The sequence below is a fragment of the Drosophila innubila genome, assembly GCF_004354385.1.
Source record: "Drosophila innubila isolate TH190305 chromosome 3R unlocalized genomic scaffold, UK_Dinn_1.0 2_E_3R, whole genome shotgun sequence".
NCBI classification, from domain to species: domain Eukaryota; kingdom Metazoa; phylum Arthropoda; class Insecta; order Diptera; family Drosophilidae; genus Drosophila; species Drosophila innubila.
The window spans coordinates 14,174,779-14,191,413 of record NW_022995380.1 but is presented as its reverse complement, the minus strand read 5'-3'; the positions used below and the strand labels follow the sequence as shown (position 1 = coordinate 14,191,413).

The following is a 16,635-nucleotide window of genomic DNA, read 5'->3' as shown; positions in this document are numbered from 1 at the left end:
AGTTTGCAATAAAAACCATTGCGGCTGCAAGTCAAAAGCTAATTGAAACGACTTTATTACTACCAAAAATATGGAACGTTTTTGAATGGTCTTATACAAATGAACATACATATGTATACATATATCTGTATTATAGCCGCAGGATATTTACAGCAGAGAGTCTCTGGCGAAGGCGTCAACAGAAGTTTTTTATGTGCCAACGGATATTTATATGCTTTAATGGCTTACGAATTGTATTTACCAAGACGGAAGACGATGGACCGATTTGTCGATTGGCGATCGGTGATCGTCGACTGGCGCTTGGAACTTGGCGCTTCGGTCTGGGGCAATGTTCAATTTTACAACTTTCGCAGGAAAGGAAACACAATCCTTAACGTAAATATGAGCTACACACACAAAGAATAAAAGAAGAATTTCATAATTTACGAGCTCATAACTGGCCAGAAATGGAAACCGTAGCAAACGGCGTCTGCAGGCATTGGGATTTCAAGATTAAAACAATGCCATGTGGTTCATAGACTTGATACCAGTTTGAGTTCATGTGTTGCATGCTCTATACAACTGTCAACTGATCCACCTGCGCCTGTGGCCAGCCAAAGGGCGCATCTTATGTTTCCCCCAAGACAAGTGTCGCACATAGCCTCACATGAAATCGATATTTTTTTTCCATCCTCATTTTTTTTTTTTTTGCCGAACACAGAACATTTCTATTGAATTTGTTGTGTTAAACCGGTTTGTTTTGAATCGAGGTACATTGGGATATTTATTTTCCTTAGCATATTTCGACATTTTTATTGATTTCTAGCCGCATTTTTGTCATACATTTGTATTTCGTGTATTTCATGTGAGTCATTTGAGCTTTGGACTTGGAAATTGACGCAGCGATTCAAAAGGTGCGGGCGCGTCATAAGCCAATTCGGACATGCCTAATAAAAATCCGAAATTAGCAAATATGCGTCAAATGTTTGCTGTTCCGGTAAAACCACACGTTGCCAGGATTTTAAAATCATTTTAAGAATTGCGTTAATGGGGAACTTGTGTGAATTTGGGCACGTAGTCCCCTATACGCCGGTGGTTTTGATGCGGCTTGCAATTTTCTTGTTAATGCGATTAGACAATTCGAGGGAATATCGCCACTTTCTGAAATTTTTTTATTTATTTATTATTCCAAATTATCAGGGGATTTTCTATTTATCCAATTATAAGGAACTTTCTGATTGATATCTAAACATGACCATTGAATATTAATTTGCAGAAATATTTTTTGTTAAAAATGATTTAATATTTATGAATAATTAGCATAAGCTATTGTCGGACACTCTACAAATATGAAGTAACAAATTTAGTAGAAAACATAGTTACACTCCATAAAATTTAAATTCAAATTTTACCATTGTCTATTTTATGAGTGATTCATACAAATTAATGTCAATTGCGGTAAATTATCAATATTCTTATTTTATATAAACAAGTTTAAAAAGTAATGACATTTTCTAATGCTTAAATTCTAGTTTTACGTTTGACTATTTAACATACAAATTTTAAATACCCGCCAATTGCCCGCATGTCGCATACAACTCTGCGCACCGTTTGCCTATGTGGCAACGCTATGCTCTCACTACGTGATAAGACCGCAGCATAGAGGGCCTTACGTTTTTCTATTTGTCATTTGGTTTAGGTATTTTCTCTCAAAGCCTTTCATCATGGCAAACGTAGTGGCGCGATTAACGGTTAAATCCAGTGCATTTATTACAACAAGACAGCGTTTAGCAGTTTGCAAATCGTTCTACAGAAATGCCAGCTTCGGGTATCGACCAAACTTACAGCCGAAAAACAATCGTCGCCTGCTGTCGCTTTTGGGCTGCAGCGCTGTCTCTTTGGCGGCACTGGCAGCATTTATCACATTTCGAAGTTCCGTCAATAAGGCGAATGCAATGAGAAAAAAGAGCCTGGTAAACAAAGGAAAAACAATAACAGTTGTCTTTACAGTGAATTGTGTGTGTGCGTGTGTAAAGTTAGTGGGAAAGTCACAGTGGAAAAGTCAATAAATGACCGTAAAAGACTCGCGCAGTTATTTTTAGCTTGGGGCAGCTTACGTTACGCACAGCCAGCTGTTGCGTTACGTTACGTTGCGTTACACCTAATACATCAGCTGTTTGACGATTAATGATTTTTGCTTTTGTTTTGCTCAAAGCATTCGCTGCAATTTTTAGTTTGACTGTTGCTTACTACAAACGATTACTCATTTTGAAATCGCTTCTAGCATTAGAAATAGTTCATGGTCTGAATCATTTTTTGGGACGCCGTTTACAGCGCTGTGGTTGTTGTTGTTGTTTCGTGCTCAAGTTCATTGAACAAATAACACCAACAACAATAACGAGTAGTTTTCAAACCTGTTGACATTGTCTGATTTGAGTGGGGCAGACCCAAAATTGTTGACGTGAGTTGCGTGCCAACGCTCTGATAAGCATATATTTTTTCTAGGGTGTGAAGAACCAATATTTACATTAAGTGCTTGGGGAATTATTTATCAAACGCCAAGTTAATGTGGGTTACATTACGATTTATCGCAGTTTCTTGGGAAATTACTTGGTAGTAAAATGCAGTTGATATATTATTAAGAAATTATTAGAATCAATTAAACAAATAATATTCAGGATTCATTGTAAAAACTCTCTCCTTTTTATAGTTGACATTGATATTGGTTTGTAAATATTTAACAACTTTCAAGAGTGCAATTAACATATCTGTCACAACATCTTAATCCTGATATCTGTCGACTTTGAAACATTTACATGTAAAGTTCTAATCTAAATGCAGCAGAATTTTTGTTGAAACCGAATAGATAATCATGCCACACACCTTGAAGAATGAAAAGTGCATTTGGTTATATGATGAAGTGGCAAGTAGCTGCGAACTCCGCCCACGCACCTGACTGACAATGTTGTTGAATGCTGACAGAGTGTCAGTTACTGAAAATTTATCTATCAATCGATCTGTTTACCGATTTGATACACCCACTATGCCAATGCCAGACGCAGGCGTGGTTTCTCATTTGGATGTTGGTCCAAAAGGCGTCCCTGACATGTGCCAAGTCCCTGAGCCAAGTTATGACAACTGCGACTTCGACTGCGACTGTGACTGAAATTGCGCCTGATGATGATGATGAATGAGTTTTAATTGTTAACTATAAATCCAGTGCCTGCAGCGACTTGTGGTTCTCCTTCTCTTGTCTTGTTTTGTCTTGTCTGGATGATGTCAGCCCAGTTATGAAGAATTATCACACGATTCTCTTGCGGGTCGTGGGCGTGGGTGTGGGCGTAAAGTGCTCCGTCTGTTGCTGCTGTTGCACATGTCTAACATTCAAATTGCGCATTGGCCTTTTTTTTTCTTGATATTTTGGGGGCTGCCTGCAGACATATGTATGGCCCAGACAACGAGAGAGAGAGAGAGAAAAACGCGTACATTGAGTTCAAATTGAGTCATATTCCTGGGGCAGTGGCTACATGTTGTGTGTGTGGCATTAAATGTCAGATTTATGGAGCTTATGTCAATTTATTATATGCGACCAAAATTCTTGTTGCCGTATCAATTATGCACTTTATTTGGCAATTGGATTAGCCATGCTTAACGTGGGAATCCTGTCCAGCGACGGCAGCTCATCAATATCACAGTTTAAAGCCCCACACACAACTGACTACAAAATCCTGATATTTAAATGAACTTCAAGTCGTGAATTGAACATTAATCAAAACGTCACCAGACGCTCAGCCAGAGTTCCGATATCGATCAGTATTCCTGACTCTGTCTGCGGTGCCGCCGGCCTTTGTGAGCAATCGGCGGAAATTAAGGCGATCCAATCACTTCGCTGATTTATGCCAATTATATATTCTTACCATATATGTATGTGGACATGTATTAAATTACCCAACGATTCATCTTTTATCGTCTATCAATAAAGCACCGTGACGAGACGGAGCTGGAGAATATCAAGCTCACCGCTCGAGAAAGGCGTTTCATCAAGTTCGCCTCTGTGGAGTACGACGATCAGTTGTACATGACCCCACAGGACTTTCTTGAATCTGTGGTGGAACAGGAACCCAGACGTGAGTACTACACTCTTCAAATCATGGCATTGCTTTAATCAAGTTCTAAAACTTTTGCAGCACGTCTTAAGCGTCGTGTTCTCAGCACAGAAGAGGTGGAGAAATACAAGGATCAAACGCCACCAGTGAAAAAGGGTTCCTCGCGTCTATTTCGTAATCTCAGAGATAAAGGTAAGATTACTCGACTCTTTATTTGGATTTATAATAGGATAACCGGTACTGAAAATGAAACGGTTGCTGTGATACTCCCTGATTATAATATTAATGACAACGGCTTATACACGTACATTAAATAATCTTTCGTTTTTTTAAGGCATCGTTTCCTACACGGAGTACTTATTTTTGCTCTCCGTATTGACAAGTAAGTTAACAATAAATCCATAATATATTTAGAAACACTTTTTACTAATGTTATTTTATTGCAGAGCCCAAATCGGGCTTTCGCATTGCTTTCAACATGTTCGACACCGATGGCAATCAGCGCGTGGAAAAGATCGAGTTTCTAGTCGTAAGTATCAATAAAATAATGTCTTTTGTCTATGTTTGTGTTTGTTTAAGTGTCCCCTTTTTAATTTGTACTTCACTATTATTTTTAATTTTGTATAATTTCTTAAACTTACCCAACCAACAGATTGTTTCAATTTTGGCCGGTGCCTTTAAACACATACAAGACGTTGATCCGAAAACAAAGGAAATTGTAAGCTTAATTTTTGTTTTAATATATTTTTTTACTAACGTTAAATCTATTTAAAAAACAAACCAAAATTAGCCAGCATTGACGCAAGAAAGTAAGCGTTTGATGAGTCGAGAATTCTTTTTGATTTTAATTACAATATAATTTATTTGATTTGATGATTTAGCTGCTTCGTTTAGTACCTTATGAGGAGCCGAATACGTCTAAGGACAATAAGCGCACTTCGGAAGCAAGTCCAAAACCGAGGGGATTTGTAAGTGTGCTGAGAACTACGAATCAGAACTTTGGCTTTGCTTCCAAAAATACTGCGCATAGTTATACGTTTCCTTATGTTACGTTACATTTGATTATGTTGTTTTTTGACTGTGACACGAATTGTAAACTGTTCCCAACTGTTAACACATATGTAGCAGCTTAGCATAGTTTTACGTTAAGTTATGTTATTTTTGGTTTTGTTGTTATATACAGCGCTTTATGAGACAACAACACCACCATTTGCTTTGTATATTTATACTTTTTCATCCCCCACTTTTTTATTTATATGCTTATGAATTTTTGCCACGTTTTTGCACTTATGTTACGAATTGTTTTGTTCTTTACGTTTATTTCAAACCCGTTCTTTACCGAAAACTGAAAATGTTACCAATTACCCACGTATAACCACCTAACTTATCTTCTCTCCCCATCTAACGACCCCTATCCTCCTCCACATATCCGTAATGTATATAAAATCCCAGATGGAGCGCATATTCAGTGGCGCTTGGAATGAGAAGCACGGCGATCAATTGAAAAAAGATGAAGAGGACTTACCTGAACAACCAGACGAGGTAATGTCAAGCATGCTGCCTGAACTTATGACGCGTGACTAACATAATTTAACGAATCCAACTAAGATATTAACAATTTGTTATGATAATTTACAGCGCGATTATGCAAATGATACTGAGGGACTGCAGCGACGTCATCAGGTATCCACTACGTTGCAGTTGCATTTGTTTGGCAAACGCGGCACGGGATTCATTAACTATGACAACTTCTATCGCTTCATGGACAATTTGCAAACGGAGGTGCTCGAACTGGAGTTCAACGAGTTCTCCAAGGGCCAAACTCATATAACTGAGTTGGACTTTGCCAAAATTCTATTACGCTATACTTATCTGGCCACGGATGAGTACGATGTGTTCCTAGAGCGACTGCTGCATCGGGTCAAGGATGAGAAGGGAATTTCCTTTAATGATTTTCGCGATTTTTGTCATTTTCTGAACAATTTGGATGACTTCACCATTGCAATGCGAATGTACACGCTGGCCGATCGTGCCATCTCCAAGGGTGAGAAATTGTCTCTATCAGATTTGCATTGATTGATTTAAAATGTTTGACTTTCCAGATGAGTTCGGACGTGCCGCTAAGATCTGCACTGGGTACAGTCTTAGTGAGCATTTGATTGACACTGTCTTTGCCATATTCGATGCGGATGGCGATGGACTGTTGCACTATAAGGAGTTTATAGCGATTATGAAGGATCGATTGCATCGGGGCTTTAGAGTAAGTGGTCGTTTCTTTGATTACAATGAGGCGCTGGATACATACGATGATCCTGAGTATCCCATGTTCCAAGCCTGGCGCCATAGCGTCTGTCGTCACTTGGATTTCTACATTGACAGCGATGCGCTTTGGCATTAAACATCTACATCGCTTTTATTTGTTGTTCCGCTTAACTGTGTGTCCTTGTAAAAGTGCCTTAAATGTTGTGCTTGTTTATTGGTTTTTACTTTTAAGCCTAATATTTGTGTTTTTGCTTAAGCTTTAATATCTATTTATATTTATTAATTATTTAATTTGTATTGTGACCAATTGTTTAACGACTCAATTGGTCTATAGCACGCATTATACAATTTTAATAATAATATTACATATTTAAAATATTGATTGGCCATAAACATATTAAAATTCTATACATACAATAATTTTGACTTTTTATTTTTTATGTTTTAAAATATTAATATATATTTCTAATTATTATTCATCACTTTATTTAATGCATAACAAAACTTTACGGACATTTCTGCAATACAACAACAGTACCTCAATTATAGTATGTCCATAGTCTTTTCGTTTTCCTTGAATTCATTTGATTTCTATTCACACCTTTTGCACATATCTTCAATGTCATCACATCCATTAGTTAATTAGCACTTGTTTTTTATTAGTTAATCAAATATATTTAATTTACCAGCGATGTGACTCACTTTAAATGTGACCGATTAAATTGAGCTGACGACATAATACGAGTCCAAAGATATACGTATCGCGATTAGCAATCAGTTTTATTTGCTTTTTTGTTATTCTTAGACTGGTGATGATGATGGTCAGAAATCAAATAAATCCGATGGCGATGCAAAGGTTAGTTTAGGCCATGTGAAACCCCAGTATTATTTCGCTCTCCGTGTTTCTGCTGCTTATCATTCACTAGTCGTATCTCCCACTTTCATACTCGTTCAACAACAATAAACTATGATATGTGTTCCTCAATTTGTGGTATTAACTAATAGCCAACTGTTGCCTTACAGTCAGTGGCCAAGAATGAGGGCTGGGATGCCTTTAAGTTCTGCCTGCATCACGAAATGAAAGCGTTAAAGAAAGGATCCAACTAATTAACGAATACGTGGAGTCCTAATCCAATCCAGGTTTGCTGCATTGAAGATGAATCGAAAGCTACGCCAAAATGAACCAAAACAAAATTCTAGTTACCAATTTTTTCTTCCAAAGAATTCAAATCTCTTGTGTTAGCTCAAAGTACTTAAAAGAAACTATTTGTTATTGTTAAATAATTAAATTATTTTTGAATTTGTTAAACGAAATTCGTTATGCCAAACTTTGTTATATGATTTGAGAACTTTATGAGCAATTAACACAAACAAATGCTGTTGTTAATTTAAAAGAAATCAAACAAAAAATAAACACAATATTTATTTAAATATATATTTATTTTATTATTCAATTTAGTAAAATTAAGGCATTCAATAAAGTACAAAAAAAATGTTATTAATTGAAACGAAATTTGGTTGTTATAACGAAATGTTTAATACTAATAAGTGCATTATTATTTAGTTGTATAGCTGTAGATAATTCTAACAAAATGTATCTTATTTTTATCGTCTTGGGGAGCAGGGTCTTGAGGAGTACTTAACTAATATAAATATACATACGTTAATGTTATATATAAAACTTGGACTATTTTCTATAAAAACTTGCACTTGGGCATTAAACAAAACTACATTAAATTATCACAGTTAAATTCCGTGCATTCGATTAACACACTTCTCATTCTATTTTCACTTGCCTAGAGATTATACATACTTATATAAAAATAGATCTAGCTTTCGTATGAATTTCGATCAGTACGTTTTGTTTTATCAATTTTCTCGTTAAATTTTATCTAAACATTTAGCTAAGAACACGAAATTGAATGGGAATTGTTTTGGAATAGTTGCATAAAAAAATTGCACAGATGAAATTATAATAATTATACTAATATTATTGATAATAAACGATTTACAACTACAACAGTGATGTTGTGTTTCAGTTTTCATTCTAATCCGTTGTAGCTGCTGGCAAGGTCCAGCTAACATATTTCTCCTTGTCCTGCTCCTTAGGATTAGCTGTGTAGTTCCGATTACCTGGTTTGGATCGGCGAAATTTAAAATTCGCAAACACATCACGTCTGTCTATATCCGCATTCGCAATCTGCGTATCCAGATCCAGATTACGTTGGAGTCCCACGCCAGGTATCACTTCCTCGTTGACTTGTTTCCGAAAGTTGTAGGCGCCCTTACGCTGTTTCAACTGCTGTTGTGCTAAGGATGAGGGCGCCGGGGGCGTCTTTTTGGGGCTTCCCACCTTGGGCAGCGGCTTGGGATCTCGCATCAGCATTGGAAACAGCGCATCGTCGGCATCAAAGTACCAGGGACGCGAAAAGTGAAAGCCAGTGCTGTAGTACGGCTTGAAGATGGGCTCATTCGAGCAAATACTGAATGCATGATACGCATGTGAGATAAGCTGCGGGAATCGATCCACCCAGTAGTTGGTGAACTCATGTGGTACGCAACCGAGCAGCTCCTGAGCCTCTGCAGTGAGCTCGTGATAGTGGTGCTTCTTATTTCGCAGTGCTCGCAACAAATCACGTACACTGGCGCCCATGTAGCCGCGATACTTTCTCAGATCATCGGTTATCAACGGATCCAAATGCACGTTCCAATCGTCCAGGACCACAATACGTCCATTCTTTTCCAGCGATTTGAGTGGCTCGGCTGTAAACTGCAATTTCTCCACACGATCGCTTACATCCTGTAAAAAGCTGAGCATTTTGGGCTCATCCCAAAACAGTGGATGGTTGCCAATGCAACGCGCCGGTGGACGTGATTGAGCATCTCTGTGTATCATATCAGATATCAGTTGCTCGGCCAATATCTAAAAATGTATATGAATAAATATTTTATATGAGTTATCGAGAATTCGTGAGCTTACAGTTTTGTTATGTTCTTCAGCGCCGTCAGCACGCAACTTGGCCAGATTGTAGTCATGGGAGAGTATATTGGCCTGTCTTTTGAGTGTGTCACCAAAGGCATGATGACCACCGCTCAACACATAGTAGTAAACGCAGCCGAGTGAGAAGATATCCACGGCTGTAGTCTGTAATAATTGAAACCATGAGCAACTCAATTTGAGATAATCTCTACGAATATTGGACTTACGGTGCGTTGGGCACGCATCATCTCAGGAGCTATCCAGCCATCAGTGCCAGTCACGCCCGATCGACGCGAAAAACTGGTGCGCCCAAAATTTAGTTTCTTGCACAGTCCAAAATCCGAGATCATAACACGAACCTTGCCCTTGACATCAGGCAGCGACAGCAACACATTCTGTGGCTTAATATCCCGATGAACTGCAAAGAAGAGAAATTGTTAACTTAAAGCAACTTAGCTCGTCGCCCAGAGAGGTCTCTCACTCCTCCTTTAATACCCTTACACATTTCGTGGCAAATTATCATAATAATGATAATAACTTTTTTATATGCTTACCAATATCTAGAGAATGCAGATGACTGAGTCCAGCTGCTGACTGAACTAGCACCTGCCAAATATCTATTTGCTGACGCAGTTCCAATGAACGATCCCCTTCTGTGTAGTCCTGGAGTGTGGCTGCGCATAGTTCCACGGCAATATATCGAAACTGGCGATCCTGTTCGGTGCAGAAATAACGCACGACATTCTCGTGGGCATCAGACTCGCGTAGTAGTGCCACTTCACGATCAGCAAAAGTGAAACACTCGGGTAACAGACGCTTGACGGCCACAAAACGTTCCTCGAAGTTGCCCTTGAAGACAAAGGTGCCCTCGCAGCCCTTGCCCAACACTTCGTTGGAGTTGAAACTGATTTTGCCCACACGAACTTGTCCTTGGCCTAGATCAACAAGATCCTGAGCACTAATGTTGCTACCATTACTGCCATTGCTTCCATTTGTACTGCCAGTTGCGGCCTGCTGAGCCATCGTCTTGGAACCGTTCTCGCTCTGCTTTTGCAACTCCCTCATTGTGCTGCATGTGTACCAGAACAACGCAATCATTCCCATAACAATGACAATCAGTATCTGATGCACCTTTCCACTTGGATGATCCATGAACCATTCATTAATGAATGCTTGAACCTTGTTGCTATTTGCGATAATGATGGTTTTAGTCCGATTAATTGTGTTCGGTCGCGGCTCGATGGTAATCTCCACTATTTCCGGCTCCGTTTGCACGCCAATATCAGCTGCATTCTTTTCGTTGTTGGCCAATAGGCCATATCCATCATTATAGTTGTGTATTGTGGCCAGACTGTGTACATCCTTGCTTGAAGACGGCGTTGGTGAAAGATGCAGATTGCCCTTGCCCTCGTTGGGCATATTGTAATGACCAAGCATAATGCCCGGATTGCCCTGAAGCATATCATTGATATAAATTGTTCGTGGATCATGATCTTTCTTATTGTTTAGCTCCGCAACAGGGCCATCCAACAGCTTGATGGGAGGCGTTGTAGAAATTCGGGGCGTATTTTTGTCCACCAACGATGGCAACGCATAAAGACCGCGCTGATGCTCGCCAACGTAAAGGGATTGGCTGTGATATAAAGAAATGAATAGATTTAGTCGAGTTGGGTTTCGATTTTGATGAATTCATCAACATACAATAGTTTTACAGTGTTCACATTGCCAATTTTTGACTCCTCCAAAATAGCTTCGTAGGCCTCATCAGAGACCGTCGTAAAAGGCACACTGAGCAGTCCATCAGGTCCCAGTAAAAATGCCGCAACCACAGGACTGTTTAGGTCTCGTTGCCACAAAAACTTGCCCTGCTTGCGATCCAGGGTGACAATTTGACCATTGCTTGTGGTGGTCAGGTGAATGTACTCTGTAATATAGAAACTGTTTAAGACAAAGACAAATAATCTAAAATTGTTTTTCTTTACCGTATTCCTTGGCCAACTCTGGCGGTGCACTGAGTGCATTATAATCATAGAATGTTATGTTCCAGGGCTTTGCATTCTTATCCTTGGCCAGGCTGTCATACATCATGACCGTATATTGAGTACGTCCCAAATAAATGGCACGCGACGTGGCCCAGCCAATCTGATCACCTTCCTTGCCCTCCATATTGGCATCTCCAAAGTCCATGACCTTCTCACGTCTACCCGTCTTGGGATCGACTATGTACCATGTGTCGCTCTTCTTGCCCGAGTATAAAATGCCGTCGGAGGAGCGACAAGGCGCATTGGCCACCAACTGTGGTATAGTATAAGGCAACTTCTTAAGGTTTCCCATTTGGCCTAATTGATATATGCTGCCATCACGTGGATCAGGCAGATAATGTGGAACCTGCACATTCTGTTGTGGTTCCGCAACAATAGGTGGGTCTGTAATAAAAGATATGAATGTAAAAATAATCCTTGCAGATATATATATTTTTAATTTACAGATTTTTTTCGTAATATTTAATATAATAATTTAATAACTTTAATAATAATTTACAGATTGTGTAAAGTTGATCTTAATGAAACTTAAGAAATACCTACGATAGAAACCGCCTATTCCACAATTTTGTACACAGGGAATAAACAAAATTTGTTGTTTAAATAACTACCACACTGTCTTGGAGGTAAATTTCAAGACAATCTTCTATTGATATAAGGAGTCTCAAAACACTTGAGCACATATTTGATTAGCGAGTGCAGGTGCCTCCCCTGGCACAGGTGTATGCTAATACATTCTCTGTGCAATTATCTTTTAAGATAGCAAATTATCAGCCTATAAATAAAGTTGCACTTAAAGAAAGAAACCTCAACTAATTTGATTCATGATATAATAACCTGTGAGAAAAATGTCCGTATTTAGTTACAAAACCAATAATCTTATTTCAATATATAATCAAACTATCATAAACAAATTTTTCAAATCAATCAGTTACTGTGTATAAAATTTAATGTACTTCGTTGATACACATTTCTGATATACCATTGTTTAATGAGTTGATGTAATTATAACAAGTGCATATACATGGCCAAAATGACAAATAGTGAAATATTACTACTTATTTCAGGTTATATACATATAAGTACAGCCACTACCCGTACACCATTTATCACTGCCAGCTCTAGAATGTGTTTGTGAGTTCTTTGTAACATTTTATAATCATAAAATGCAGGCAGTAAGCCATATCGGTTAAATTAGGTGTTATTATTTGTTGTAGTGAGTAGAATTTGAGATGTTGCGGGTAGACGGCAACAAGGAAACAATGTGACGGCTTTATCGGCAATTGCGTTGCTTGCGCGCCCATTTCTCGTGTCGAGCCTTATCACTAATTAACCCACACAAGCCGATGTTAATTGCTCGAAAAAGAGAGCAAGAGAACACAAAAGAGAGAAATAATACAAGTAGTTTTAGAGCTAGTAGGGTTTAACATTTCTCTACACTTATGCTAGGTCATTTAACCCGCCTCACCGCTCACTTTAATTAGCATGCGCATTCTAATCAAATAACGGCAGAGACATCGATCCGCTCGGACATGTGATGAGGTAATACTCAGTACCATTTTCATATCCATATCTGGAGCGATAAATCTTAAATATATCTGTTATGGCTGACCAATTGCATTAATGCATAATTTGTCATATTTTAGTGATCCTAACTTTGTTCCAAATAATCAGCCATTAAATGTTTCAAATACTTTGACTAGCCTGAAAAAGTGAGCTCAGATGTTGTCCACATGTGTTTTCCAATTCATTTGCAGGAAATGAAAAGCCACACAGAAAGCAGCGTTAAATTTTCAATTTGAAATACATATTACACTCGCCACATACACATATGGTCATATATCTATGTACAATTGACATGCCTGTTTCATTTATCGCTTCCAACAATCTTAAAAGGGGGCGTTCAATTTTCCAGTCTATGCACGTTGTCTAAATTACCGACTAGAGCCGCATGGTGATTCTACTCAACTCTCATAAATAACAAATAATATTTAATAATCGTCTGGGTTTTAAAGATAACCAACGGGAGAATACCAATACAATATTTTTCTTGATAAAGCAAATTCTAACACACAATCAAGGGAAAAACAAACAAACATGCTCTATTAATAGCAATAATTCAGCAAGCAAACATAAAACAAATAACACACAAATTCAAAGATACATATTTATGTGTTTTTCCGTTGACAATTTTTCAACTATAAATTAACCAAATACCATTATACCCTGTACAAATAATTACTACAGAGCTATTATATAGCTTGCGACCTTATCTAATTTTTTTTAGAATGTCACAAAAGTACAACAGAGTTTAGTTAACTAGATACAATATACAATTTGATTAACGAAATTTGTATAGACTAAAAATTAAATTATGCCAGTTAAAAACATTTACTTTAAGTTATAATACTTCTTTGTGGTCTTTTATTGGGTATTCTTATGCATGCAAACAATTTAGCGTATCCTCAAAAAATGTTTTAGTTGCGATGGCAGTTTAATTTAAAAAAATCTGTCGTCTATTCTATAGAAAGTGATTGCGTGTGTGCGCATGCATACGTAGACAAGTAAACATTTCTGTTATCAGTAAAACATACACAAAAAAAACAAATCGGATGAGAGGGAAACTTTGGAGACGAATCCGAAGCCGGGCGGTAAAAGCCTACACACACAAATGTAAATATTTATACCTACATACATACGTATATATGTATGTATATATATACCAGAGAGCTGCATTGGGTATGTTCGAGTATGATCGAACATGTGTGCAGAAAATTCAACCAAATCAACTCAACCACTCGGGCGCAGCGTGTTCGATCAGGTTCCGCGCGTCTCTGTTTACGATCGAGTATCGAGCGTGATTGTTTGTTTACGAACTACTCAACCGGATTGAGGTTCGTTTGTGACGAAACCCAAAGCCAAGTTTTGGTTTGGGTATGCTTCGAACTTGGGTAGGTATGGGTATGGGTGTGAAAACATGTGTCGGTTTTGGGTATCTAAATGGGTATGGGTATGGGTATGCGAATGAGTGTCGGCGTTTGGGTATGCAATCAGGTATGGGTATGGGTATGAGCATGGGTATCGGTTTTGGGTATCTAAATGGGTATGGGTATGGGTATGAGCTTGAGTGCCTGTGCTTAACAAGAGTGCGACAGAGCGCGCAATAGCGAGCACGCGCGGCGTTTACTTTTACACTAAAATGTGTATGTGAAAGAAATAGTATGTATTGTACAGGTCTAAGAAAAGATAAAATTTTACTTTTGCTTGAATAAGTATAACTTTTAGGATTGGGTAAATAAAATTTACAACTATAGTTTCGTCAATAATTTTAAATAAACCTTAAAATTAACTTCTAGAAATAAGTTAATAATAATTAGCTTCCTTCGTTTAATTTATTTAAAAAATGCAGTCAGTAAAATACTTTAAGCATAAGTTCATTTTAAAAAAGCAAAAATAATATTTATTAATAATAACACGTTTTTTTTTATTATTTTCAAAATAAAGCTATTCATATATTTTCAATTATTATTTCTTTGTCATAAATTTATTTTGCCATTCAATAATAATTTTAATACCAACTAACTAACAAGAGTACAAAAAAAAAACATACGCGTATGTATTCGCTTGCAAGCCTGCATAACCAAACGCAGGCAACCATGCGCACGGCCATACTCATACCCATACCCATACCCATTTAGATACCCAAAACCAATACCCATTCTCACACCCATACCCATACCTGATTGCATACCCAAAAGCCGACACTCATTCGCATACCCATACCCATACCCATTTAGATACCCAAAACCGCTACCCTTGCTCATACCCATACCCAAACCTGATCGTTTGAACAAAATGAGTAAGCATCAAATCAAGTCAGCCTGCCGGTTCGATCAATGCTCGTGGTTGAACAAAAACAAACAAACACAAATGGTCATGAACACAAACTGGCAATGTGTTCGAACTGAGCGAACGAACCGAGCGCTCAGTTCGAACGGTCCGCTCCTGTCGCTTAACCAAAGCAAAAAAATCATAACGGGTTCGAGTCAATGTTTGAGTATGATCGAACATTTCATACCCGTTGCAGTTCTCTGATATATACACGCATGTTATGCTTTGTTGCCCGCGTGATGAGCTCATCAGAGAGAGAGAGAGCAAGTTGCTCTTGTTTATGTTGCAGTTTTAAGCAATTATTGCGAAATGCCTTTTGATGCAACAGTTTCGGGGTCGAAGTAGTGCCGGTGTCGAGAGAGTGGAAGAGTGGGGAAGAGTGGGAGAGCGGGAGCATTGTTGCTGCCATATGCTTAGTATGCTTAGTATACTTACACATACACTCGCGCACTGTGAGAGAGTGACACGCGGAGTGAAATGGGGTTACCTTTAACGATTGCATTACAAGTATAAAACAAAGTACAACTGATGTACAGTAATATGTGGTTTCGTTCTTTCAATAGTGTATGTGTGTGCGTGTGTGTGTGCTCGTAATTACCATCTGCTATTGTCCAGCGTATTTCACTTGTAATCGGATCGATTGCCGTTAGCCCGCCACCCAACGTTGAGAATACCATCAATGCCTCCTCGTCGCGGGCAAGGTCCGTACAATCCTATCCAAAGACCAAAACAATTTGTTAATTGTCATTAAAAATGAATGTGTCGCAGTGCCGTTTCTGGGGCAAAGGCCACCAAGCAGCACCCGCATATTCGCTGAATCTTACCGTCTTTTCCTCGACACTGCTAACAACTTCTGCTGAGTCGGCATTTGCACCTGTCGTTTGTTGTTGTTGCTTTGTTGCTGATGCAATCACGCCGCTCAATAGCAAAATTAACGCGCAACAAAATACGTAGTATTTCATTTTGCAAACTCTGAACGACGACGTCGACGACGCCTTTGTTGTTATCATCGCGTGAAACACGGCGAAAAAACTATATTTGCGGTTGATTTCTTTATGCTCTTGCAATTAATTGCTGTTGATCGAATGTTTCATAATTTCACACTATTGAATTAATTATTTTGATTCTATTTGTCACTTCACTTTCTTGCATTAGCTTAGATTTATTTAATGCGTATTTCTTTCATTCGTCATTGTCGCGTAGCGTTTTTTAACTAAACTGTTTTTCGTGAAGAGCTGCAAACTTTAACGTTGCCACCTGGCAATGCAGCTCGGGAAATGTTGCAGAGTGGCAGCCTTTGGACCGGATGGCAGCCTTCTACACCAGTGCTGCCAAGTTTATAAAGGAACAATAGCTGTTTCTGTCTGGAAAGCAT

The 16,635-nt window shown here is 38.4% G+C and overlaps 2 protein-coding genes across 8 annotated transcripts; one reads left to right on the top strand and one right to left on the bottom strand.

Moving 5' to 3' along the window:
• Positions 1 to 1,649: 1,649 nt before the first annotated feature.
• Positions 1,650 to 7,776, top strand: LOC117791517 (calcium uptake protein 3, mitochondrial). Of its 7 annotated transcripts, XR_004618061.1 has the most exons (12): positions 1,651 to 1,952; positions 3,962 to 4,106; positions 4,167 to 4,277; positions 4,420 to 4,467; positions 4,532 to 4,614; positions 4,738 to 4,803; positions 4,967 to 5,053; positions 5,538 to 5,627; positions 5,724 to 6,129; positions 6,188 to 6,345; positions 7,037 to 7,203; positions 7,371 to 7,776. XR_004618061.1 is itself a non-coding variant. In XM_034631302.1 (11 exons), exons 1-11 carry the CDS (start codon positions 1,704 to 1,706, stop codon positions 7,452 to 7,454), a joined length of 1,527 nt encoding a protein of 508 aa, XP_034487193.1. In that variant the 5' UTR covers positions 1,652 to 1,703; the 3' UTR covers positions 7,455 to 7,536. The 7 variants fall into 7 exon arrangements, 6 of the variants coding, with proteins under 6 accessions (XP_034487195.1, XP_034487198.1, XP_034487192.1 ...); XM_034631302.1 differs by lacking the exon at positions 7,037 to 7,203 and having other exon boundaries at positions 1,652 to 1,952; positions 7,371 to 7,536; XM_034631301.1 differs by lacking the exons at positions 7,037 to 7,203; positions 7,371 to 7,776 and having other exon boundaries at positions 6,188 to 6,732.
• An 84-nt stretch (positions 7,777 to 7,860) lies between these two features.
• On the bottom strand, positions 7,861 to 16,540 carry LOC117790869 (serine/threonine-protein kinase/endoribonuclease IRE1). The gene is made up of 8 exons (XM_034630476.1): positions 16,085 to 16,540; positions 15,859 to 15,973; positions 11,310 to 11,753; positions 11,029 to 11,251; positions 9,882 to 10,960; positions 9,555 to 9,745; positions 9,328 to 9,492; positions 7,861 to 9,270 (listed from the first exon to the last, which is right to left on the bottom strand). The coding sequence occupies exons 1-8, from the start codon at positions 16,268 to 16,270 to the stop codon at positions 8,395 to 8,397; spliced, it is 3,279 nt and encodes a 1,092-aa protein (XP_034486367.1). The 5' UTR covers positions 16,271 to 16,540; the 3' UTR covers positions 7,861 to 8,394.
• Between the last annotated feature and the right edge of the window lie 95 nt (positions 16,541 to 16,635).

Excerpts from the sequence above, each read along its gene's own strand:
- LOC117791517 (XM_034631301.1), top strand. The coding sequence starts at position 1,704 with ATGGCAAACGTAGTGGCGCGATTAACGGTTAAATCCAGTGCATTTATT. Across the intron at positions 4,804-4,966 it reads ATCCGAAAACAAAGGAAATT|CTGCTTCGTTTAGTACCTTA; the intron begins GTAAGCTTAATT and ends TTGATGATTTAG. Across the intron at positions 5,628-5,723 it reads TACCTGAACAACCAGACGAG|CGCGATTATGCAAATGATAC; the intron begins GTAATGTCAAGC and ends GATAATTTACAG.
- LOC117790869 (XM_034630476.1), bottom strand. The coding sequence starts at position 16,270 with ATGATAACAACAAAGGCGTCGTCGACGTCGTCGTTCAGAGTTTGCAAA. Across the intron at positions 11,754-15,858 it reads ACGCTGGACAATAGCAGATG|ACCCACCTATTGTTGCGGAA; the intron begins GTAATTACGAGC and ends CTTTTATTACAG. Across the intron at positions 9,746-9,881 it reads TCTGCATTCTCTAGATATTG|TTCATCGGGATATTAAGCCA; the intron begins GTAAGCATATAA and ends TCTTCTTTGCAG.